This window comes from Poromitra crassiceps (assembly GCF_964638095.1).
Source record: "Poromitra crassiceps genome assembly, chromosome: 22".
NCBI classification, from domain to species: domain Eukaryota; kingdom Metazoa; phylum Chordata; class Actinopteri; order Beryciformes; family Melamphaidae; genus Poromitra; species Poromitra crassiceps.
In genome coordinates this window covers 13,116,025-13,140,217 of record NC_139647.1, presented here as the reverse complement: position 1 = coordinate 13,140,217, position 24,193 = coordinate 13,116,025, and the positions used below count along the sequence as shown (strand labels likewise).

General features: G+C 41.1%; 3 protein-coding genes across 6 annotated transcripts; 1 reads left to right on the top strand and 2 right to left on the bottom strand.

The window, feature by feature from the left end:
- Positions 1-1,786: 1,786 nt before the first annotated feature.
- On the top strand, positions 1,787-15,653 carry herc4 (HECT and RLD domain containing E3 ubiquitin protein ligase 4). Of its 4 annotated transcripts, none has more exons than XM_083658077.1 (24): positions 1,787-2,012; positions 2,531-2,798; positions 2,889-3,048; positions 3,256-3,332; positions 3,429-3,650; positions 3,737-3,828; positions 4,431-4,561; positions 4,671-4,825; positions 4,988-5,058; positions 8,721-8,845; positions 8,972-9,031; positions 9,300-9,411; positions 9,913-10,102; positions 10,241-10,413; positions 10,522-10,641; positions 10,735-10,830; positions 12,230-12,397; positions 12,599-12,742; positions 12,955-13,121; positions 13,216-13,282; positions 13,391-13,473; positions 14,045-14,228; positions 14,763-14,865; positions 14,962-15,653. In XM_083658077.1, the coding sequence occupies exons 2-24, from the start codon at positions 2,573-2,575 to the stop codon at positions 15,168-15,170; spliced, it is 3,135 nt and encodes a 1,044-aa protein (XP_083514203.1). In that variant the 5' UTR covers positions 1,787-2,012; positions 2,531-2,572; the 3' UTR covers positions 15,171-15,653. The 4 variants fall into 4 exon arrangements, with proteins under 4 accessions (XP_083514203.1, XP_083514202.1, XP_083514201.1 ...); XM_083658076.1 differs by having other exon boundaries at positions 4,982-5,058; XM_083658075.1 differs by having other exon boundaries at positions 4,982-5,058; positions 10,522-10,830.
- A 356-nt stretch (positions 15,654-16,009) lies between these two features.
- cox5b2 (cytochrome c oxidase subunit 5B2) lies at positions 16,010-17,736 on the bottom strand. The gene is made up of 4 exons (XM_083658171.1): positions 17,577-17,736; positions 16,969-17,039; positions 16,782-16,881; positions 16,010-16,693 (listed from the first exon to the last, which is right to left on the bottom strand). Exons 1-4 carry the CDS (start codon positions 17,668-17,670, stop codon positions 16,581-16,583), a joined length of 378 nt encoding a protein of 125 aa, XP_083514297.1. The 5' UTR covers positions 17,671-17,736; the 3' UTR covers positions 16,010-16,580.
- A 292-nt stretch (positions 17,737-18,028) lies between these two features.
- Positions 18,029-23,933, bottom strand: dnajc12 (DnaJ (Hsp40) homolog, subfamily C, member 12). Its single transcript, XM_083658360.1, has 5 exons — positions 23,748-23,933; positions 22,943-23,021; positions 22,407-22,546; positions 22,159-22,318; positions 18,029-19,673 (listed from the first exon to the last, which is right to left on the bottom strand). The coding sequence occupies exons 1-5, from the start codon at positions 23,823-23,825 to the stop codon at positions 19,591-19,593; spliced, it is 540 nt and encodes a 179-aa protein (XP_083514486.1). The 5' UTR covers positions 23,826-23,933; the 3' UTR covers positions 18,029-19,590.
- Positions 23,934-24,193: the final 260 nt, after the last annotated feature.

Sequence of the window (24,193 nt, the reverse complement as noted above, 5' to 3'; positions counted from 1 at the left end):
TATATTTTATATTAATATTTTGATGGGAAAATCATGATTTTTCTTCAATAGCTTCCATGTCATGTGCCACAGGGACTCCCAAATCATGGATGTATTAAAATACAATCCAAATACAGGCCTGAACATTACAGTGACGCATGTCCGCCACAAGAGGGCGTGGCGGTTCTTCTTAAGGGACAAACCCAATACACAACAGATACTTTGTGATATTGTGACACTAACTAGTAATTATAATCAGTCCAATCAGTAAAATTTGGATCCTATATCTGTGTTTACCTGTAAAAAAAGATGTGACTACACATCTCTTCTCACAATTTACTAGGCCTAGGCCTATATGATACACAACTGACAACGCTTACCTCCTCATCTCCTTCTGTTTATGAGTGTCTATATATCAATTCAAAATGTTCTATTGGCCTGAAATATACAATTACATCTTGCCAAAGCAAAAACAACTATAAACTCATTTGATTTAGAAACCATGACGTGTTAACATGTGACATTCTCTTGCTCTGTCTCACGTTCCATTGCCACCATTTGATTGGCTTGTGGATGGGGGGATCTTGTTTTGCACAGTAGTCTACTCTTCCTCAAAGAGAGTGTTAATGAATTGATATGGCACTTTGGAGGTGGAACTCTTCATCATTCATGCCAGCTATCAGGATCTCATTAGTGGCTACTTGTAGGCTAATTATTAATTATTAATAATAATAATTATTATTAATTATAATATAAGGCCCCTTACCTGCCAGGGCCTTGCATGTCTCAGGCGTGTTGGAGCGATGGTTGGAGATGTCCAGGTGAGCCACCTCGGATTTGGCTGAAAAATCTCATGGTGGTGCGGTGCCCTGCGGTGGGTTATGATCCGGGAAAGGTCATGGGCAGGCCATCAAGTCCTGGAACCACCAGGAAAGTCCTGGAAGGTTCTCCGAAAAAGGATCCGGGAAAGGTCATGGGCACATTGGGCAGGTCATCAAGTCCTGACCTGCACCACCAGGAAAGTCCTGGAAAGTTCTAGCTGGCTCTGCAGAGAAGTGCTACTCCATGCCCACACCCCAGCTCGGACTGAGCATGGCGGTGGTGCAGCATGACTATGGCAAGAGATTGACTTATGGACATCACAAGCATGGACAGATCAGCTTTCTAAGTTAACTAGAAGCAAAATTGTAGCCATTACCTGTTTTTGGTGATTAATTAGCTCATTGACATTATGCTAATTATTCAAATTGCTCAACATGCAACTCTTAGCAACCAAGTTGAATTTCATACACTACTGGGTCTTATAGATGACATTTCAATCATAACAGCTATTAGGAAACACCATTACTGGGCCCAGGCCAAGAAATGTCCAGTAGACTGCTGCAGCCCCATCGAGAACATTTTGGATGCTTCGCGACTTTTCTCCCCCGCCTATCAAGTAGAGTTTTTACAATCAACATAATTTCCGGCTTCATGATTTTGCTTTCAAAATAAGAGCCATTCAAAGTTGTTTCAGAACCATAGGGATCATCGTTTCATTCTCTAGTAGTCACTACACAAACACTAGCCTCCCTAAAATAATTCACTGACAACAACACCTTTTGATGCTTTATTATTATTATTATTTATCATCATCATCGTTCGTTTTGGATCTTTATTCTTATAATAATATATAATAATATAATAGAACCCAACTTCAAACCGGACGTCTAGACGCTGTTACTGCTAACTTGACATAGGCTAGCAGCACCCACCCAGCACCTTTTCAGTCAGAGAGCAGAGCAGTTGTTTGACAGGAGCCCCGAGGCGGAGTGGTTCGTGTAGCCGTTTTTAGAACCACGTTAGCTTTTCCTTATGGACTGGATGAATGAAAGCAAATCGTATCTGAAAACGTGCTGGGGCATGCACTGCTAACTGTCGAACTGACTTAGCTAGCGAGCCAAACAATATCAGTCCTCGTTGTGGCAAGATTTGCTATTTGGCTTTAGCCTGCTAACTAGCAATAGTATTTGATGCAATAGCTTTCGCAACAGGTAAGTTAAGATAATTAAGCTACACATTTTGAGGCTAAAGTTACACTGTATGTTACACTCCCTACTCACGGTATGAACGTTAGTCAGCGTGCTAAGATAACTTAACGCTAACGTAACGCTACATAAACTAAACGGTGCCTATTTAACGTAACGTACGTTCAATTGTCATGGTTAACGTAAATGCTAAACGTTAACTAGCTAACTTTACTGCAAGCAAAACGCACTTTCCTCGCAGCCCATACGTTAACTTGGTTAAGTTGCATCAGACAGTAAGTAAACAGTTGGCCTCCAGCAGTAGTAAAGGCAACGTCATGGAGCACGTTAGCCACATTAACCAAACGGTAGATCAGGTTAATTGGCTAGTGTTTATCTGTTTACATAACGTCTGACCAACTAACAGGATAGCGACAATAACCCACACTGATCTAACGTTATGGAGATTGGACCCACCATCAGCTCTGTATCATTACATTAACGTTAGCTAACATCATGTGTATTTCTTCTTTCCACTGAAACAGATCCTGTTGGCGAGGACGGACGGCCAAAGGAGGAGATCTGCAATGCTGTGTTGGGGCAATGCTTCCTTCGGACAGCTAGGTTTGGGTGGGATTGATGAGGAGATAGTGGTTGAGCCACGGAGATGTGATTTTTTTCATGGAAAGCAAGTGTGTGGTGTGGCGTGTGGTCAAAGGCACACAACATTCCTGCTTGAAGATGGGACAGTGTACACCTGTGGTTGCAATGACATAGGGCAGTTGGGACATGATAAGTCTCGAAAGAAACCAGGTTGGTCAATGTTTGAAAATCTCTCATGACAGTCCTTGGTAAAAAGCATTTAATCAGATTGAAATGTGGCTTGTTTTTGTCCCCTATTAGAACAGGTAGTGGCTCTGGATGCACAGATCATAGTGGCAGTGTCATGTGGAGAAGCCCATACATTAGCACTGAATGACAAAGGTCAAGTTTTCTCATGGGGTCTGGGCTCTGATGGGCAGTTGGGCCTTAATAACTTTGAAGAATGTGTCCGTGTGCCCAGGTAATTTCAACAAGTAATGCATGATAATTGCATGGTAATAATTGCATAAAACATGTTTGAGTTGTACTGTGTAGCAGTGGCTCATTTTGGCTTGTTTTCAAAAGACACATGTGACTTTGATATGGTGTCATATCTTCAATCTGAAAGAAGATATGCTATGACAAAAAACAAAAACTAATTTTGTGTGTTATCTCGTTAAAACTTCAGGAACGTCAAGAATTTATCAGATGTACAAATTGCTCAGGTAGCCTGTGGCTATTGGCACTCCCATGCTCTTTCCAGAGGTGAGGGTGGAATTGCACATATTTGCATATTTATTAAAATCTGCTTATTTTCCGGTTGTTTTTTCCAACGTATCTCATACCTATTTCTTTCTCTAGGGGGCCACGTCTTCTCTTGGGGTCATAATCGATATGGACAACTGGGGCTGGGAATAGATGGACAAGGCATTTCCACACCGCAGGTCATTCAGTCTTTGCAGGGCATTCCCTTTATGCAGATATCAGCAGGGGGTGCTCACAGCTTTGCCCTCACACACTCAGGAGCGGTGTTTGGTTGGGGGCGCAACAACTTTGGACAGCTGGGTCTCAATGACAACAAAGGTGAGCCCATCAAAATCACTACCATGATAATGAACACATTATCCTTAAGATTAAACTTAAACTAATTTTCAGAAGCTATTTTTCAGATCGACATTTCCCAGCCCTGCTGAAGTCCCTAAGGTCACAGAGAGTTATTCACATCTGCTGTGGAGAAGATCACACAGCAGCACTGACCAAGGTAAGTTACTTTGGCTATCTGATAGAGCCGTAGCCCCCTGTGTACAAGACCTTGGTTTGAATCTGTGGTGGTGACCTTGGTTTGAATACAGTGGTGTGCAGCTGGTTGGGAAGTTAATTACCGGCACCGGACAAACAAACAAACAAAAAAAAGGGCTGCGGTGGATAATCTACCAGCTGTTTTGCAGGTAACCAGCCATCATCTTTTTTGCTATTATAAATCATATTTGGCTGGTTAAATGGTGAAAACAGCAGGTGAATGTTGGACAAAAATGTAGATTTCCTGTGCTAGTGGCCAGTGTGGAGTGGGTTTCTTTGTCAGCAGTGGGCTGGGGTTATAGAAGAGTATCCCTGCCGCAAATCTTTGAAGCTAAGCTATATCACATGGCCAGGGCATTATATTTTTTAGCCAACTGTTGGATATTTAGGCATTCGTGGGTGGAATACCTGTATTTCATATTACCATTTCCACTAACACCGTTAAAACTTGTGTGCTTTCTCTGTAGAATGGTGTTTGTTTAATACTGTAACATTTTGCTGTGCAGTGCAAATCCGATGTCCATGAAAAGGTTAGAATAACTGGTGGTGTTGTTGATTTTGCAGGAAGGAGGTGTCTTTACATTTGGAGCCGGAGGATACGGCCAGCTTGGACATAACTCGACAAACCATGAGATAAACCCTAGGAAAGTGTTTGAGCTCATGGGAAATGTAGTCACACAGATTGCATGTGGAAGGTACAATACATATAACATGCATATTATGATATCTCAAATGTAGCATACATGCTATGATTTTGTGCTGAACAACAACTTAAAATTTCTCACACTACTGTGCCCTCTGAAGGCAGCACACTCTGGCTTTCATCCCCTCCTCTGGAAAAATCGACTCGTTTGGGCTCGGAGGAAACGGGCAGCTCGGTACACGCTCCACTTGTAACAGGAAAAGCCCCGCCCCCGTCAAAGGCCCCTGGGTCACCTCGAATGGTCCAACAGAAACAGGTGAAGAATGTGCCTCATGCCAAACAGACAGAGAATTTTAAGATCGCCAGTGCATGGTTGTATTTTGTACCTGTATTTAGCTTACCTGGAAGGAAAGGTGGGGGGGATCAAGGAAAGTATTCATATTGTGAGTGATTATTATGTCTTGTATTGGAGACGCAGAGCAGAGCTGTTGTGTCAGCAGGATCTATGCTGGAGGAGACCAGAGCTTTGCTCACTATTACACTAACAATGTAAGTTTCCATAGTAACATGACTTTGTTCCTTAACCCATTGATACCTGATGCAGCATTTGTGTGTGTATCCCTTTAAGACCGCGTGACGCGGTTCGCGGTCTTAAAGGGATACACACACAAATGAGGGATATACACGCAAATGCTGCATCAGGTATCAATGGGTTAATACGTACTGTATGTTTTCCTTGTATTACTCTGTGCGTTTGATCACATTTGAGTTCTCAGTTAATGCAATTGAGTTGCTGGCAGTGATTAGTGATTACAAAAATCATATTTTCATACTGTCATAACAGTCTGGATTGCCTGTTAAAGAGCTGCCTTGCAGATTTTCAACCAGGATTGTATCATTACAGTGTCCGTAGTATAATGCAAATGAACAATGTTTACAGCCTCGGGCGTCTGGGTAGTGTAGCGGTAGATTCCCTGCCTGCCAACACGAGGGTCGCAGGTTTGCACCCCCATGTTACCTCCGGCTAGGTTGGGCGTCCATACAGGCACGTTTGGCTGTGTCTGCGGGTGGGAAGCCGGATTAAGGGTATGTGTCCTGGTCGCGTGATTTCTAACCCCACATAAGATAGGCAATAACCACGCCCTGTGCCCGCCTACACAGCAGTCAAGCGCCGGGATTGGCCAGGAGCAAGTCTTGTGTTCTTCTTTCGACAGCTGCAATCTCCCACACCACAAACACTGGAGGGCACGCAGCCCAGCGATTTCATGAACCAACTGAATAACTCTTGAGAACGGACAGCGATTTCAGCGGACATTGAGAGCGGACATTGAAATGAATTATGGTCGCATAATAATTGTAATCTACACAATGTACACAATCTACAAAAACATGCATGTGTTCACGTTCACGTATCGTTCATTTCCTCATATAATATAATGTATCATATCATTAATTTCAAGCTCAATTCTTACCCAGAGAAAAGGTATAGTATAAACAGTGTTGTGTTCACAGCTCATATAATATGTATCATATCGTTAATTTCCTCATAATATAATGTATCATATCGTTAATGTCAAGCTCAATTCTTACCCAGAGAAAAGGTATAGCACTGTATAAATGTAACAAGCAATAGTTTTTTAAACATCTTTATTTTAAAAGATGAATAAACCCAGGTGCTTTAGTCCCAAGCTTCAACAAGCAGACTTTTTATCTAAAAAATCAAATACAATAATAAAATACAGTCCAGTTTTTTCTTCTACATTTTTCCCAAGTCCAGCTGGGAATCCCTCTTCCAGTCCCAACAAAAAAACTACAAAAATAATCATATAAAACAATATAAAACCATAGATAAAGTTGTACACACCACAACCAATAAAATCAATAATAAATTATAAATAGCAATAAAGTAAAACACCAATAGCCTATACAAAACATGCAATAAAACCATAGATAAAAAGTTGAACACACCACAACCAATAAAGCTATAATTAAAATAAATTATATGCAAACATGCATCATAAAACCTAGATAAAACTGTTGGGAATGGGAATGGAATAGACCAGTGTCTCTGGAATGGACAGGTCACAGCATCCATCTCTGGGGAGAGGGGAGAGGTAAATAGTGAGGAAATAGTCTCAGTTAAAACATTGTTAATTTACCCTTTTACCGAAATCATGTTGTAGCGGCACGCTGAGCTGCATGCAGGCTGAAGCCTTGTCAGTCTGCTTGTCACGCACCAGGAGCTTGTCAAGTAATCACCGTCCCATTGGCTCACGTGAGCGGCCAATCCCGGCGCTTGACTGCTGCGTAGGCGGGCACAGGGCGTGGTTATTGCCTATCTTATGTGGGGTTAGAAATCACGCGTCCTGGTCGCTGCACTAGCGCCTCCTCTGGTCGATTGGGGCGCCTGTTCGTTGTGGAAGGGAACTAGTGGGAGGAAGCATAGTGCTAGTCTACGGCTCTCCCAAGATCGGCGGAGGGGGTGGAGCAGCGTCCGGGGCAGCAGGGGGAAATTGCCCAAGTACAAGTGGGTAGGGAAGGAGGGGAAAAAATAACAATAATAGCAATGTTGACCGTCCTTCCATGTGGCCTCCCCCGAGAGCTCCCCATTCATTTGCCAGCAGAAAAACACATGGCTCAAGAATAATCTTACTTTCACCACTCCACTTTTAATTGATCATAACTACTTTTTTTGGCAATCAAATTTCTGATCATTTGTCCAAATTTCAAACAAATAATTGCCAGCAGCTTTTCATTTAGCATATCATGATATTGTAGGGACAACAAAGGAGCAGAGGTATAGTTGACCCAGCAAGTCGCTGGCATCTTTTATTTCCTTTTATACCATGGTCTGAGTGAATACTCGATTCTGATTGGCTGCAAGGTGTCCATTAATTTGCGATAATGTACAGTGATAATGTACACCTAGCTAAATGGTCTGTTCACCGTTCATATCAATGCGCCAGGATGACAGAGCGTTTGAGCTCTATACCACCGTTAACGCTTAATATGGCACTTTTATAAGTTTAGAAAAAAATTTAGTCAGTCAAAGTAACTATTTAGATTACCCCTGAGTGCTCAGTTTATTAAAATAACGGCTATTTAGAAATCTGATTTTCGTTCTGGTCAGCTGACAGAAGCCGGGCTCTCAGCTGTCAACTGTCAAACCCTCTTGTTTACAACTTGCAGCAACCAGCAGCCAGGCGCTCTGGGAGAGCGCCCGCTGCCTCTATCACTGATACAAATCAAGTCAAGAGGAAAAAGACGAGATCAACAAAAAGAAAACAACGAAATGGACAGTTAAGAGCAACACAGTGAGAGATGTCCTTGTACAAAACATACCTGGACTCCAACATACTGAAAGCAGATGGTTTTCAGTCTACTCCATCCTCGCGCCATTTACGTCTTATAAGACCCGCAGACGTTAACGTAATTCCCTGGAATGCGAGTTTAAACGACACAGTTACATGGCGTTGCATTCTTAGACATTGCCGTTTTATTTTGTATGTTGTTACATAGGCTACAATTGGCCAAATTAGCTTGACTCTAGAATTGTGCCAGGTGCAGCAGGCACTAAACGGCCATTTTATCCAATGATAGCCTAATCTCGAGCACCCGAGGGGACTATTTTGTCTCGTCGGTTCTCAACTCATATTCAAGGTTATGAAAACTAGATTTTGATTGCAAAATGCATGGAATTATAAATTAATGGTCTTGTTTTGTTTCTTTGGCATGTGACCACGGTATAAGCAGGTTAATGCACTTCGAGGTGTCCATTATCAGAAATGATTGGACTTCGCGGAGGCAACCGTCCTCGGCTTCGCCTCGGACAGTTCACGCCTCCACGTCCAATAATTTCTGATAATGGACACCTCGTGCATTAACCCTTGCATGTAACCCTGTTAGCTAGCCACAACCTGCTGTAATATAATATGGACTGGGTAAATAAAGTATGCCAGCGACCTACTGGGTCAACCATACCTTCACTCCTCTGTCGTCCCTACAATAAATGCATTCCATTGACAAAGAAAAGGCAATATGATATAATGGTTTATGGTAATAGTATATCATGTCTAGGCATTACAACTCTGATTTACAAAAATATAAGTTAAGTAGACAGGTGTTGTAAGATTGTTGGCATTAACTATGATCATGTGCACATTCATGATAATAGTACAGTAAAAAAAGAAAATGTCAATTTTCGTTTGTAGGTCTCCCTGTTCCCGAATGACAGGAGAATACAAGACCCCCATAGAAAAATGTGCACCTTGTCTGCCGATCTCATAGATAGATGGCTGAACCACTCAAAAGGAAGACTCCCTCCAGAAATCTCCAAGTAAAGTCCCTTGGCTGCCACAAGTTATCCATGTTATTCATGTTATTCATCAGTAGTATTGCCAGATTTGTGTAAATCATGTTTATGAAGATTTGGTTCTGAAAAGTCTTTTCACAATCCCCATAGTGAGATTGACCTGGTGTTCTCCTCTGCAAGCTGCCTCAATGGGTCTTTTCTGGCTTTGAGGTAAATTTTAGGGGAAGCTGTTTTCGTCCATGTCAGATGTTCTGATGATCTTGATTTTTCGTCTTGTGATATAATGCAGTGCATTTTTTTTTTATGTCATGGATCAATTGTCCTTTATTTTTTTATTCAAATGCAATTTTAATTTTTTTGTATAGTTGGACCTAGATTATAATTTTTTTTGGCTGGGATTTGAACTGGTGATTTGGTTTTTATGAATTTAGCCTTTATTGTGTGTCAAAATATTAACGGTCTTATCTCTTTTCCAAAGCCATCCAGATCACTACAACACTAGCAGTAAATGTTCAGGCGTGGATATGAACATGGCTCGCCTCCTGTTTCACAGAATGGTTCAGCACGATTACCCTGAAATAGCCCAGCAGGTCAGCGCTCGCAAAAGAAATCCCATCTTGTTTGTGCCACAGCCATGTATTACTTTTCTGTCATGTTTTTTAATAGTTCAACTTCAGTGTGAGAATTATTCATTTACTGGGGTGTCTAGGTAGTGTAGAGGTAAAAGCACTCGCCTAGCACTGCGGAGACCGGCTTGGTCAGACATTCCTACAGACACAATTGGCCATGTCTGATTTTTGTTTTGGGTCATTATCGCATATTATATTATTAAAGCCGGGCCAGAAATGTCCATGTCCAGTTACTCATGGCAGTGATTGCATGCTCCAACGGGTATCAGAATTAGTGTTCATGAATTGTCAAATATACTCTCTAGATAATCTGTTGAACAGTTGAATTGTTGAATGTCAAGCTGATGAAATGTTACAAATACTCTGTAAACTCTTTGTAGGTGGACTATCCAAATAAAATGTATTACCGTATCTTTGAATTATAGCAGACGTATATTTATTTCCTCTCCTCTCTCCCATTAGATTGCTGCCAGTCTGGAGAAGAACCTAATTCCCAGACTAATCCACTCTCCTCCAGACATCGAAGCCCTGAGACTCTACCTCACTCTTCCAGAATGTCCACTCTTCAGACACCCAAACACATACGTGACCCTCGCCCTCCCATTTGCGAAAGCACTCATCAGCCTTAAAGAGCCACCACTGAAGGTGCTAGGTAGGATGAAGAACTTTTTTCATGCGTCTTGCTCCAGGGACCAGGTTTATTGCTTTGTCATTATCTCGTCTTTTTCTTTTCTTTTTTAATCAATTGATTTGTTTCCAAATATATATTTGTTTTTCGTATTTGCTTCAGGCAACTGGTGGTCAACATTTGAGCCCCAGATCTTCCAGCGGCTGGTGGAGTTGTATAAAGAGGTGGTGGTCCATCTTCTCCGGATGCACAAGATGGGCATTCCTCTGGTAGAGCAGAGAATTTTCAGCTGCTTCCTGGAAACATCGCTCCGCCTCTTGGAGATCCTGCATAGGGTTAGTGCTGAGAAAATCTGTCGGGGTTGTCTTACCAGCCTCATACACTTAATTTAACCTTCAGTTCTCATTCCACTATGCTGATAGTGTGTCTTCTTAATGCCTCAGGTGAGTGAGCGAGCAGGACACATCATACAGTACGATAAATTCTACATTCACGAGTTGGACGACCTGATAGACATCAGGAATGACTACATCAGGTGGATCCAGCAGCAGATGTTCCCTTTGGTGAGTCCACTGGTACATTTCAAAGGCAGTGACCAGCTGATCCATGCCTCATTTTTTATTATGGATCATTTGTTTATGCTTCTGTGTCCTCAGGGTCACGATGGTGCCACTCTGTGCAGGTATCCCTTTGTGTTTGATGCCCAAGCGAAGACCACACTGCTTCAAACTGATGCTGTGATTCAAATGCAGGTAACATACTCACTCGCTGAATGCTTCGGTCCAAAGTGCCTTACACGACCAGTTGTAGGTACATGTTTAGCTAAAGTAGCACCAGTGGTAATCAAAACGTCTATAACCCTGGTAGCCCATCAGTGCCATCCATGCTCTACTTAATTAAGATATAAAGAATCACACAGAGATTAATAACTGCTCTTTTCAAATGGCTTCACTCTACCAACTGGAGGAATTGAATCCAATGTAGCCATATACACAAAAACTAAAAAATAACAAGCAGGGAGAAAATCCCACCTTTATTTTTGTTTCGCTCCAAGTGAAATGTTTTATGCTCACTCACTTGGTTCCAGCCTTAAAACTCGATTTTTTTTGTGTGGCATTTCTATGGAGAAAATGAATGGGAAACTCACTTCCGGGGCAAGAGAGAGACATCACGTGACTGTTCAGCTCTACTGTATCTAGGGCTGGGTCGGTTTGAAAATTTTAAAACCGGTTCGATATTGCCGTCTAAACCGGATTGAACCGGTATACCGATTTTTTTGGTAATTAAAAAAAAAAAAAAAATTTTTTTTTTTTTTTTTTTTTTCAAGCAGGGCTCCCGAGTGTGGCCCATAACTGTCTGTAGTGCAACTTCAGTCCACCTGATAGCGATAATACACCTCTAAGCTGGTATTGTCAACCAGCAATGATACTGAATAAAAAGAAGCAGGACACCTGTGTAACAAACACACCCTGTATTTATTTCTCATAACTATTCAGCTCAACTTTTCTTCTAAACATCAAAATAATAAATGAAATAAGACTTCTGCCTATAGTGCAACTTGAGAAAAAGGCTAATAAAAACACAAGCAGTGCAATCAGAATGGATTGGCTTACAGCTGAGCTGCCTTATAAACTTCAAAACTCACAAATTCACACAATATAGGGCCTAGGCATGGGTCGGTTTGAACATTTTGAAACCGGTTTGATATTCCCCAAAAAAACGTATCAAAGCGGCTGCAGTTGGTGGCGATAATGCACCTCTAAGCTGGTATGCTGCCAACCAGCACGAACACTGAATACAAATAAGCAGAACCTTTTAACTGTAACAACACACTGTTTTTATTTCTCATAACTATTCAGCTTAACTTTTCTTCAAACATCAACATAATAAACAAAATAAGACTTTTGCCTACTAGTGCAACTTGAGAAGAGGCTAATACGAACAATAGTGCAATCAGAATGGACTGGCAAAAACTTAAATTTTTTTTTTTTTTTTTTTTTTTTTTTTTTTAGGTTTTTTCGGTTTGCACGTGATCAAACCGGTTTGGGCTCGTATACCGAACCGAACCGGTAAAACCGGAAATCGACCCATGCCTAACTGTATCTGTGAAATATATTGCTGATCTCTTATCATTCACTCATGTATTGCTAGATGGCAGTGGACCAGGCACAGAGGCAAAACCTCAGCTCCATGTTCATGCCGGTGGTGGAGTCTGTAAACCCCTGTCTTATCCTCATCGTCCGGAGGGACAACATTGTTGGAGACACCATGGAAGTCCTCAGAAAGTCCAAGAATGTGGACTACAAGAAACCGCTCAAGGTCCATTAATGCATTGTTTCAGATTTTCCTTTTCTTTTTCCACTGATAAAGTTGAAAATATAAAATAATTAATTAAATAATAAATAATAAGCTGCATAAGAATTCATTGTGTGCTACCCCATGCTTGATCCTATGTTATCATTTGGATTAATTCAAAAGATACCGCCATGGTGCTAACGTTAGTGATAAAACTCATGGCAGGTGATCTTTGTCGGAGAGGAGGCAGTCGATGCAGGCGGTGTGAGAAAGGAATTCTTCCTGTTGATCATGAGGGAACTGCTGGATCCCAAATATGGGATGTTTCGTTACTATGAGGAGTCCAGGCTCATCTGGTTTTCAAATAAGGTACCTACAGTTCACCACCTCTTCACACTGCTAAAATTACTGGCTAGGTGTATGTGCATTCTAATATAGGCTTAATATTGAGTAAACTCAAGTGCTGGATTACTGTGAACACTCTGCACAGCAGAGTTGTTGGGAGAACAATTCCTTTAACTGGGACGTGAGCAAGAATCCAGAATACTTCTTAACCTCTTAACAATGAATGTCCCTTCCAGACCTTTGAGGACGTTGACTTGTTCCACCTCATCGGGGTGGTCTGCGGTCTGGCCATCTACAATCTCACTATAGTAGAGCTCCACTTCCCAGTGGCCCTTTACAAGAAGCTTCTGAAGAGGAACCCAACTCTAGATGACCTGAAAGAGCTTAAGCCAGATGTGGGAAGGTCAGATCAAGGAAGAGTCAACTGAAGTTAAGCTTAATTTACCTTGGTATCGTGTGAGATTATGTGAGCTTAATTCAGTCTCCCCTAAAACCAGGAGTCTGCAGCAGTTGCTGGACTACACCGAAGACGACCTCGAGGACACGTTCTGCTTGAACTTCACAGTAGGTTGATTGTTGGTCTCAACTCAATTACACACAGTTCTGCGTTGCATAGAATATACAGTTGTAATATACTAAATATCTTGTCATGGAAAATGTAATTTTTTTCAGGTCACAGAGGAAAACTTTGGTGCCACAGAGGTCTTGGAACTTATACCTAATGGTGAGGATATCAATGTTAATAAATCCAACAGGTAACTTTTCACACTCTTCTCGACTTATCTCTTGTTAACAAATGTCAATAAAATTGTAAGAGACATCGTAGAGAACATTGTCTAGGTTAGTTGAACACCCGGCAAGCGCTAAATGTGGGTAAATCTAGGGTTTGACCGATTCAACAAAAAAAAAAAAAAAAGTCACCCGCCAGCTGGCCGGTTTTGCTTAGACCAGCTGAGACTAATGTGACCCTCGCTGTCCACCGTACCTACCTGTATCGTGATGTCAGCCATCCATCAAATCAAAACAAGCAGGTGGCAGCTTACTCCTATTTTGTGTTTTCTATACAATGTGTAGAAACATCTGTGTTGCTTCGTTGCTGCTAGTCCATTGAAGTTGGCTTGATGTGTTCCAGGCTGCTTTAAGTCAGTAGTTCCCAGCGTTTTGCCAGGGTCCCTTTTAATCTCAGAAACTGTACTGCAGTATCAATATAGCGTCCAGAACTCCTTATTTTAGAAATCTGACCATATTTCTGTCTTCACATAGAATTTGACATGCAACAAGTACAAAAAAAATACTTTAAAGTTAACTCCGATTTACTTTCCCTAGGCAGGAGTTTGTCGACGAATTTGTGAACTACACTTTCAACAGATCAGTAGCCTCACTTTTTGAGGCCTTCTTTGTGGGGTTTCATAAAGTGTGTGGTGGAAAGGTCCTGGAGCTGTTCCAGCCAAATGAACTGCAAGCCATGGTCATTGGCAACACCAACTACGACTGGAAAGAGCTTGAAAAGGTGAAGTTTCGTAACTGTTCTCTCTCTCCAAACTGTTTTTGTACTGTCTTTATAATGTACTGATCATCTGCAGAAATATTGTGTGGTATACATAAAATTGTGTGGTATATATAAAAATCTGCTCCCTCAGTTGGTGTTTATTAGGTGTTGTGAAACTGAACTTCACATGCCCTCAGATACATGGATAGGTCCTTGATGTGGAACTCTAAAACTATACATTCTGAATGTGTACCGGTACATAATATAGCAATATGATTAATGAGGATGTCAGAATAATTTATAAAACAATTCTAAAATTCACACTGGAATGGATTTGCACACCATTATTAGTAATACAGTATCGGTGAATGTGTCTTTACTTAAACACACACACACAGTGACATTTTTACATTGCAAATTAGTGACTTGTCAGACTCGCACCTGCTAATCACAGCATGAAAATCATATTACTAGGTGTCCGAAGGTTAATACATTTAGTAGCTCCGTACAAATATGGTTCAGTTTGTATCTTGAGTCTTTGTCTTTACTTTTCAGAGTACTGACTACAAAGATGAATACTGGGCAGATCATCCCACCATCAGGTTCTTTTGGGAGGTGTTCCACAGTCTTCCTTTAGAGAAAAAGAAACAGTTCCTCTGTAAGTGCTGCCCTCTATGATAAACCTTTTTTTTAGACAGTCAATCTGTTGCCATGTGTTTGTACAGCTGTAATAGAGAAACATGTGTTCCTTCAGTGTTCCTCACTGGAAGTGACCGCATACCCATCTTGGGGATGAAAAGCCTGAAACTGGTGATCCAGTCCACCGCTGGAGGGGAGCAATACTTACCCGTCGCACACACCTGCTTCAACCTGCTGGACCTGCCTAAGTACACCAGCCAAGGGATCCTCCGTGACAAGCTCCTGCAGGCTATAGATTACAATCAAGGCTTCAATCTTGCCTGATGTGAATGTCTAAACTCCATACTCAAGACTGTTGATGGTAACCACATGCCCAAATGTTTCTGAATCCTTCTCTTAGACTAGTTGAACACTGTCGTTAGGGTGGAAAATGAACACTGCAGGGGGGGTCACATGACACTACAAAAGGCTAAGGCTTGGATGTCTGGACTTTCAAGCTAATCTTGAATTTGATATTTCAGTGTTTTTTTTCATGCCACCAAAGTATTTGATGCTGGGCTGATTTCAAGTTGAATCCCCAATCCACATTATTTGATATCTCTATTGTAGATATGCTTTTATTCATGTTTGGATATGATTAGGGTAATGAAGCCAAAGTACAGGTATATACTTGGGACTGTTTGAGCTCATACACAGTAGTGCACACTAATACTCTATGAATCCTATTGTGACAATTGTTGAGCACAGTAGAAAGACTTGTGCTTTAGAAGTTGAGTGGATTTTCTTGGCTGTAAGCCTTAAACATGCCCCAAATAAAAACAAATTACAGCCATTGAAATGTGAGTTACTTTGGGAGTTTAACAATCATAAATTCATATTCATTCAGAATAGGGTCACTGGTTGATTATACTACTCAGAGACTCCACATTCTTGTTATAGGATGGGATCTATTCCAACTGATTCCAACTCTGCCCTCAGGTAATTGTCTCAAAAACGGGGTTCACCTGGTGCACTATTGGCATTACTTCATGAATAGCTGACCACACATGGAAAGACTGTACATCTTCAGTGTTGGAACTTTTCATAAACCATCTCAGGACACTCTGGACTTTCAAAAATAGTTTTTTAATAATACAGTTTTAGTCTAGCAGTGTAGAGCCGATTTGGTCAGACCCTTCAAGTAGTGTTGACTACTCTCCAGCTTATCCAACAACATTCACAACTGTTATGACAATGCAGTGGTTCTCAAACTTTCACGACCAGGACCCCTAACTGACACCACGGACCCCCATTTGATAATATTTTGTCCCAGGGGACCATCTGATAAGATTTTTTGCTTTTAGACTTTATTACAGTATGAAACCCATCACCAAAATAGTCAGTTGAGAACCACTGATGTAATCACTGAAATCATAGCACATTTCCCAGTATTCCATCTCATGTCATCACATCCACACGTGTAGTTCTACACTTCTTCACTCAAAGCAGTGGAGTTAAGAAAGATGTCCATCCTTTATCACAGAATGATTGGGACAATGTTGATCTGCTCCTTTAATTAAAAAAAACTTAACAGATTGCTAACCGACAATTCAGTTAAGGTTTACATTTTTAATGATAGGAAACTGTACATAGTCAATTGTATACACACATTTTGGTGTCTGGCAATGAATGTGGCAATTAGTGGTGATGGTGTTGTCCCAGTTGTGTAGAGCTTGTAGTGTTAAAAGTTTCGTTTTAGTGAGGCAACTCATGGTGGACCAGCTTATAGTGAGACCCACAGGACGGACAGCGGTGGCAGTCTCCCTCATGAAGCCAGAACCACACAATAGCAGTGTTGTCCTCTTCACCTACAGAACATTATATTATGGTGAACAAGTTATTAATCTACACTAATAATAATAAATCATTGTATGTTGTCATCAATGCGTCACTTACATATACAGCCCACCAGCCTTTTAGTGCTGATGCCTGGGACAATGTGAGGGTCTTCCTGGGTTCCAGCATTTCCCTTCTGCTTCAGCATGCTGTAGGGATCCTGTCATGTGAAATGTATAAGAAAAAATTAACACCTTATAAAAAGATAAGCATAACATACTGGTTATTTTTGCACACAGTAGCCTACCTTTCCCTTTTTGAGGGCCTGCAGAGCACGTCGCTCCAATCCAGTGGCCTGTTCTTCATCTGTTGGTATTCCTGCAATTGTATGACAATGCTTAATACAGTGCTCTACACCAAAAGTTTGACATCTTCTTTGAAACCTTAGTTATTTGTGGATATGGTTGAGTGTAGTTATTATTATGGTGTAGTTGAATGTAGTTATTTCTATTTGTTCTTATGAGTACTTGAATGTGAGTGAAAGTGCACGTCGGCACCTGACACTACCCACCCACACCAGGCTGGCCTCTATCAGGATACTGGCACCAAACCAACACACGTCTGCCAAAGGAGGTGGGTCTATCAGAGGCCTTACCACCGCATAAAGTCCAAATGACCTTGATTGTTTAATTCAACTTTTGTAGCCATATTTCGCTTTGGGTGCATAGCAAAGAATATGACGTGGGAGCACAAAGGTTGACAGCGGCTATTCCTCTTATTGTAACGTTGCGTGTGTGGAAAATCAAGTGGTAACGTTAACAAGCAACGCTGCTACGATTCCAGCTGCTGTGTGTGTGTGGGAATATAACGTTACAGCCGCTATAAAATCACAGCAGATTTAACAGCACAACTCACCTCCCATGGTCCGTTGCAGGGGTCTAACCGCCACATTGTATCTCGTCAACTGCAATGTTTTTGAACAAGTTCGGAGTAGAAGTCGTCCCGCCATACTGGACTCTCTTTCAGGTAGCCTATCGTATCGAGTATGACTTGTTCACCGCTTGGTCACCACTGCCTGTCCTGTGACAGTTGGACTGAAATGACCCCGACTACGGGTTGAGTGGCAGGAGACTGCCCAATCACAGCGCGAAACTGGATGCGTTAACCAATGAAATTGGGCGGAGGTGGGACGCGGAACAGGTGTATGCGTTGCTTTACCAAATTAAATCATTGAGGTATGTGTCAAATCAAATGTATTGTATCATTATTTATTACAGTTCTTTTTTTTGCACTACATCTATCATGACTGCTCCCATACAGGCACATTTGAGAATGCAAAGTTCACAATATTTATTGATTCATAATGTTTGAAAAATGCTCAACACACCTTTCAATATATAGGAATATAGCACAAAACAGCACTCACATAAGACATAGGTTTCCAATAGGGAAAGCGGAGGAATTTAACTTGTTCAAGCCTGTGTGTGTGTGTGTGTGTGTGTGTGTGTGTGTGTGTGTGTGTGTGTGTGTGTGTGTGTGTGTGTGTGTGTGTGTGTGTGTGTGTGTTGCCTATTTGACAGTAATGTCTACTACAAAGTTTGTTTAAATAAATAAAAGAAAGAGAAAGGAAGACTGATAAACTTAAGACTTGTCATGAAATAAGGGCAAGGAATATTTTTCATATACGTATGTGCTGGCATTATAGACTTGACCCATCCTGTAATTCTGTTCCTCTCCTCTAGCTAGAGGTATTTCAAATGACTTCTGATGATTATAGATGGTTTTCATGGAATTGTGTTGCTAGGGTACAGTTTGAAACCTGCCAGCTATTGTATTAGCAAACACTGCAACAGGAAGTTAGCTAGGGGCAATTTAGAATGTTTATGTTGTCAAGTTAATACCATCTATAAGATCTATATAAACCACATCCCACTTAGACTAGATAAGTATAAAAAATATATAATAAGTAGCCTATAGATGTCAGTGGTATGCTACTATACTTCTGTAAAATATGTGTATAACACCTAGTGTAGGCTATATGATGGAAAGCTAGTTTTGTACATGATTCTAGACAACATGTTCTGTGACAACCAATATACTAAATTAGATTCCTCATTGCATGACTTCCATTATGATGGACATTATTGTACAAGAAAAACAAATGGTCGAAACTTCTATATAAATGTCATCTTTGGGCTTTACTTTATCGCACTTTACAGGTAACCAAGGACCTCTTACCTCCACCAGTTTGGATTTGGTATAAATACATAGGTTTACAAGAATAAATGTATATAACACATAATCGAATGCAGTGGTTCTCAAACTTTTTCACTTCAAGGACCCCTAAACTGACTGAAAATTAGACCACATAGATAGATTTTGTCCCATGGTCCCCCAGCTGATAAGATTTTAGTTCTTGTAACAACTCTCCCATAGGCCCTTTTGGCCATTTTGTGTCTTGAAGACAGGATAAACACAGCTGTACCAAAGCATTCATTAGGGTTTCCAACTTCCAGTCCATTTAGGTGTTCCAGTGCTGGGGCCATAATTAGTGAGTTGGTTGCACCTGTGTTTATCCTGCCTTTTAGACACAAAATGGCAGCTGTGAAAAGGGTGCACCAGGCCCAGGCGTACCCAATCTGACAAACGACCCCAACACCAGGCTCCTGCAAGACAGGTCCAGGAGAGTGGGAGGGTTGTCACATTTTTTGACATTTTAATAGAGAAAGTGCATGAAACCTATGACCAAAATAATCGTACATTCTGTCATTGTGTTACTTATGGTTGGAATTCTAGCGAAAATAAATTATTACCCTTTTTTAGGATCAACAGGATTCACAAATGAAGTCAACAGGCGTCACAATTGAATATGTGATGACAAGAAGACAGACAATACTAACATTTTCACAACATTAAATTACTGTTAGGTTCAGATTTCATAATTTCTGAACTTCCGCAGTAGATCGGATGGTGAGTCAGCAGCCCAGCGGAAGCGCAGATGGCAGTAATCACCTAGACAACAATGATGAGAGAGGTCAGTTTATTACATGAGGTCTGTGTTAAAAACATCTAGACAACTGACCCTTCTGACTGGTGCACTGTAGACAATGATTGGTTTCAATCAGGGATGTAATAACTGCTGGATGTAATGTAATTGTTGAATAGAGTGACTTTGTGGACTCCATCTCCCACAATCCATCACACCTTCACCTTTGCCCCCAATTTAATCACCTTCTCACCCAGCTGCAAATGATCAGGACTGATCATCACCCCCAGCACTTCCTGATACTGTATTTAAGACATTAGTTTACTACTTTGTTTGAGAGTTGTGCCACTGAGACCATGTGGCAAAACCAGTAGCAGTGCTGGCTGCTATATACTGTAAGTTGTTTGTAATAATTCTGCTAACTTGTTGAGGAGATTTATTTGTTTGAGTTATCAACAGTGGAAAAAGGAGCTTCTTGTTTTCTTTTTAGAGAGAGATTGAATGGAGAAGTGTTGGTACAAAGGTAACCTGCACAGGTTTACGGGTTTCAACCTTGCTGGGTCTTTCGTCAGGCTGTAGCGAAGACCCAGTGAGGTTGAAACGCGTTGTGTTTTTCTTGCCCGTGTCTCCTATTTTTTTTGAAGTTGTACATTGTATTGTAAACCTGTGCAGGTTACCTGTGTACCTGTGCAGGTTACCGGTGTACCAACACTTCTCTATTAAATCTCTAAAAAGAAACCAAGAAGCTCCTTTTTCCACTGTTGATCACAATTTTGACTCGGAGCTTGCTTGCTTCCACTTTTTCTGTTCCTGCATTCTACAGTTTAGATTTATGCCTGTTATGCATCTTAATATAATGTGTATCTGCCTACAGATCCTGATGTCATGTTTGAAGGTGTTTGATATACTAAGTTGTGAGATACCTGTGAAGTTGAAACCTGCAAGGAAGGTAAAGGAGCAAACTGGTCGTATGTTGCTAACTTATTATAATATATTATATACATTTATTCCTAGTTGTAATGTGCATGGCTATAGGCCCTTCTCACAGGGGCCATTTTGTGTAGAAAAGGCAGGTTAAACACAGGTGCAAGCAAAACACTAATGAGGGTTTCCAATTTCCATGATTGGAAGTTGGAAACCCTCATTAGTGTTTAGCTTGCTTGCATCTGTTTACCCTGCCTTTTTGACACAAAATGACCCCCGTGAAAAGGGTCTATATATTGACCTATTGTTTGTTATAAAGATCCACATTAGCTGATGCCTTGTCTTCCTGGGGTCCAAGAGGTTATAGAAGTCACAGACGGCGTTGATCCACTCCGTCAGCAGGGTGATCTTGGTGCTGCTGCGGTTGTATGGCACCCTGGCCTTGACGGGGCCCTGCTCAAGGCCCTAATCAGCCCTCAGTGATGCCAGTCTCCGCTTGGTCCTCAAGGTTCTCTTCAGGAAGCCTATCTCCTCCCTGAGCTGTTCCTCATCCAAAACCACCTCCACCCGGAAAGCGAAGATGCTTTTTCACAGAAGGCTCAATGTCTTCTCTGTCCATCCACGATATCTCTGGAATCAATGACTGAGCCGTGTTCATCGTTGAGGTCGACCCCTTTGGTTTTGAGCACGTGCAGACCGATGTCGACATTGTGGACCTTCTGCAGCCGGCTGATGGTGGGCCGGCTGATGGTGGGCAGACACCGATTTCGGGACCAGCTCCAGGCCTGGATGAAGAGCTCCATCACACGCCCATTCTTGTATCCATCCTCCCATATTTTCATCCTTGAATCACCACTCAATAAATGGTTAAACTAAACTGCTCTTGGATCTTTGTGTTTGAATGTGCATGCCAGTCAGAGGCCCTGTGGTCCACTCATAATCCCTAATTATTAAGTCATTAACTGCTTATTAAATAAGCAGTTAATTTCCACCATGTCAAATTAGAATGTAGTCTTTTTCAATAATGTAACATATCTTGATCAAGATATAAAACAACCTTCTAAATGGGTTGAAAATGTGACATTACATTAACAGATGATTCTTCATAGGAAGGGATCAGATATTAACTGATAATGTAATATTGACTAATGTGATTAAGTCAATCTTAGTTGGAAATGTCAGTCACACCCTTATGAAATCATAAACACTGGTTAATCACATTAGGTTTGATCACATTTTCAGGGCCCTTTTATTGCATTTCAAATTGTTGTTCAGTTCAGTGACATTTGCAATTTCAAAATTCCATCTAGGCCTTACTTTCTTGATGCGATTTGGTGTTGAATGTTCAAAGTGATATATATTCGTAGTAACAGAGTAATATGACCGTCAACTATAGCTCATGATTATTCTCCCAAACAATAAATATTACATGTGAAATGGCAGTCGGTCTAGAACTGCACAAATTTGGTTTTGTGTGCTTGGATTCATACTTTTTCATGTTTTCAAAACTTTGATGAGGAAAATTACTACCGGTAAATAAGTTACCAAACTTTTCCTTACTTTCAGGACTTTTTGGACTACACTCACTTGAGGATGCCACACTTGAGGATGGCACGTCTTCATATGAAGGGATCTCTGGTGTCTCCTGCCCAAAATGAAGCTCTTCTGCTCGAGAAGTGACTGGGATTTCTGCTTTTGCTCCCTCCAACATTGGCTCCTTCTTACTTCTCACAGCCCAGTGCATTGACTGGAAGAAGAAGAAAAATGATCACCAAATGTATTACAGGTCTCTTTGTTGTACAGATTCAACTGAAATCAAGGTTTTAGTTACATACTGTCTTTACGGAGTCGTTCAAGGCCTGCCAGTTGTGGAATGGAATAGTAACACCACTTCTTCTCCAAAGGTCATAATTTTTTCTTTTGCCCTCATTGGATAAAATCTCTTTAGCTTCCTGCAGCTTCTGGAAATCTTCCACTAGATTTTTTTTATGGACATAAAAAAAGAATAAAGAGATCACGGTATGACCTGGAGCAAGGCATAATAACATGACAGAATGAATAATAACAAACCACCTCTTTGTATGCAGCAATAGGCATCTTATCATTAACATAATTGGCTTTGAAGTCATTATGGAGGCAAATCAGAAAGGGGAATAGGCTATTTCTGGAGTAAGAAAGTAAGTAAGAAAAGTGTGTGTGGGGGTGCCATGGTAAATAACTAAAAATGGAATTAAAGGGGTGGCACATTGTGACATTGTGAATGAAATAACTTGTCAAAGCTGGCAGAACTTGACATTTTCTTTAAAAAATAAAATCACAGCTATAGAAAAATAAAATATGGTAAAATAACAGCAATAGTTGACATATCTACCTGCTCTTGGGTTGTCTGGGTGTTTGTCTGGGTGGCATGCCAAGGCTCGGACCTTGTACTCGCTGACAATCTGTTCAGTCTGCAAGAAAAAAGATTTCAGAAACATTTACAGGAATTGTTGAACATTTTACATTCCCTGATTGTTAGACATGTTTAATTCCATCTTTACAACCATACTGTGTGTTTAGTGGATTATGACACCTTAATAAAATCAATAGGTTGTTTGTAGTCGTGTTTAAATGCCCTTTAATTACAAGCATGTATCAAACATTGGTCTCAAAGCAGGGCTTCTTGAAGGTCTCAAAACAAAATTAATTGCCATTGTTGGGATTCTCCTAATTTAGACACCTTTTGCTATTAATTCTCAAATCAGTGCCATTCTCATTTTGACATCTTCTGATTTACACAGAATATCAAATTCCCAACAAGCTAACTTGAATTGTTTTGGGGAGGTACTAAATTGCCCTGTCTGGAGATAGGCTACACGGCGGTCAATTTACTATAGACGTGCAAATGTAGGCTAAAACAGCACATGTAACGTTAAACAGACATCACTGCTTACATTTGACATCCAAGTTGGTGAAACATCAACAGGTCTCTGGGTTCAGACTAATCTCTGGAGCGATATGCATATCTACGAGCCCTTTAGATTTTACAGACTTTCTGACGATGTATATGCATGCTATGTTTTCTTCTACCTCTCAACCCTAAACAAGCCATGGTGGGGGTAATTAAAGAGAGCCGTTATCGGCTACCACCCAGCAAATAGACTGAACCTGTAAGCTCTCACTGTGCCAGAACTTACCGACGATAACTCATCACATCCTAATAGCCCGTAGTAATCCTCCAAATCCTCTGGTTTGCAATTCAATACAGCCTCCATAAAACATCCAAGTCTGAGCGGAAAGACTGGACTTGTGCTGGACGACCTGTTTGAATGTCCCTGCGTGGGATCACAGCTGTAGGCTACTTTGCTGCTGCTGTGACTCACTCGTTCTGAAAATCAGCTGGTATTTTGTCGACTTCGTGCTGTGATTCACTAATGTGTCATACATCAAATTGTGGAGCATGAGTCATGACAAACTTGAAATTCCCCCTGTTCGTCTCACGACTCCTGGACATGTATGATGAGCGATGAGTCATTTTTCAGTCACCGTCACCACATGATGTGGTGTATTCAGGTGCTCCTGTGAAGCCGCCAGCCTCGACATGTCGCACATTCAAGTGGCTAATTAGAAATAATGTAACTTG

What these genes read in the sequence shown, in the direction of transcription:
- herc4 (XM_083658075.1), top strand. Translation starts at nt 2,573, where the DNA reads ATGCTGTGTTGGGGCAATGCTTCCTTCGGACAGCTAGGTTTGGGTGGG. An exon ending in ACACAGCAGCACTGACCAAG is followed by an intron (nt 3,829 to 4,430) that starts GTAAGTTACTTT and finishes TTGATTTTGCAG; the next exon opens with GAAGGAGGTGTCTTTACATT. An exon ending in ACCCTGAAATAGCCCAGCAG is followed by an intron (nt 9,412 to 9,912) that starts GTCAGCGCTCGC and finishes CTCTCCCATTAG; the next exon opens with ATTGCTGCCAGTCTGGAGAA.
- cox5b2 (XM_083658171.1), bottom strand. Translation starts at nt 17,670, where the DNA reads ATGGCGGGACGACTTCTACTCCGAACTTGTTCAAAAACATTGCAGTTG. An exon ending in CCTGCAACGGACCATGGGAG is followed by an intron (nt 17,040 to 17,576) that starts GTGAGTTGTGCT and finishes ATACAATTGCAG; the next exon opens with GAATACCAACAGATGAAGAA. An exon ending in AGGCCCTCAAAAAGGGAAAG is followed by an intron (nt 16,882 to 16,968) that starts GTAGGCTACTGT and finishes TTCACATGACAG; the next exon opens with GATCCCTACAGCATGCTGAA.
- dnajc12 (XM_083658360.1), bottom strand. Translation starts at nt 23,825, where the DNA reads ATGGAGGCTGTATTGAATTGCAAACCAGAGGATTTGGAGGATTACTAC. An exon ending in GATGTGATGAGTTATCGTCG is followed by an intron (nt 23,022 to 23,747) that starts GTAAGTTCTGGC and finishes TTTTTCTTGCAG; the next exon opens with ACTGAACAGATTGTCAGCGA. An exon ending in CCCAGACAACCCAAGAGCAG is followed by an intron (nt 22,547 to 22,942) that starts GTAGATATGTCA and finishes AAAAAAATCTAG; the next exon opens with TGGAAGATTTCCAGAAGCTG.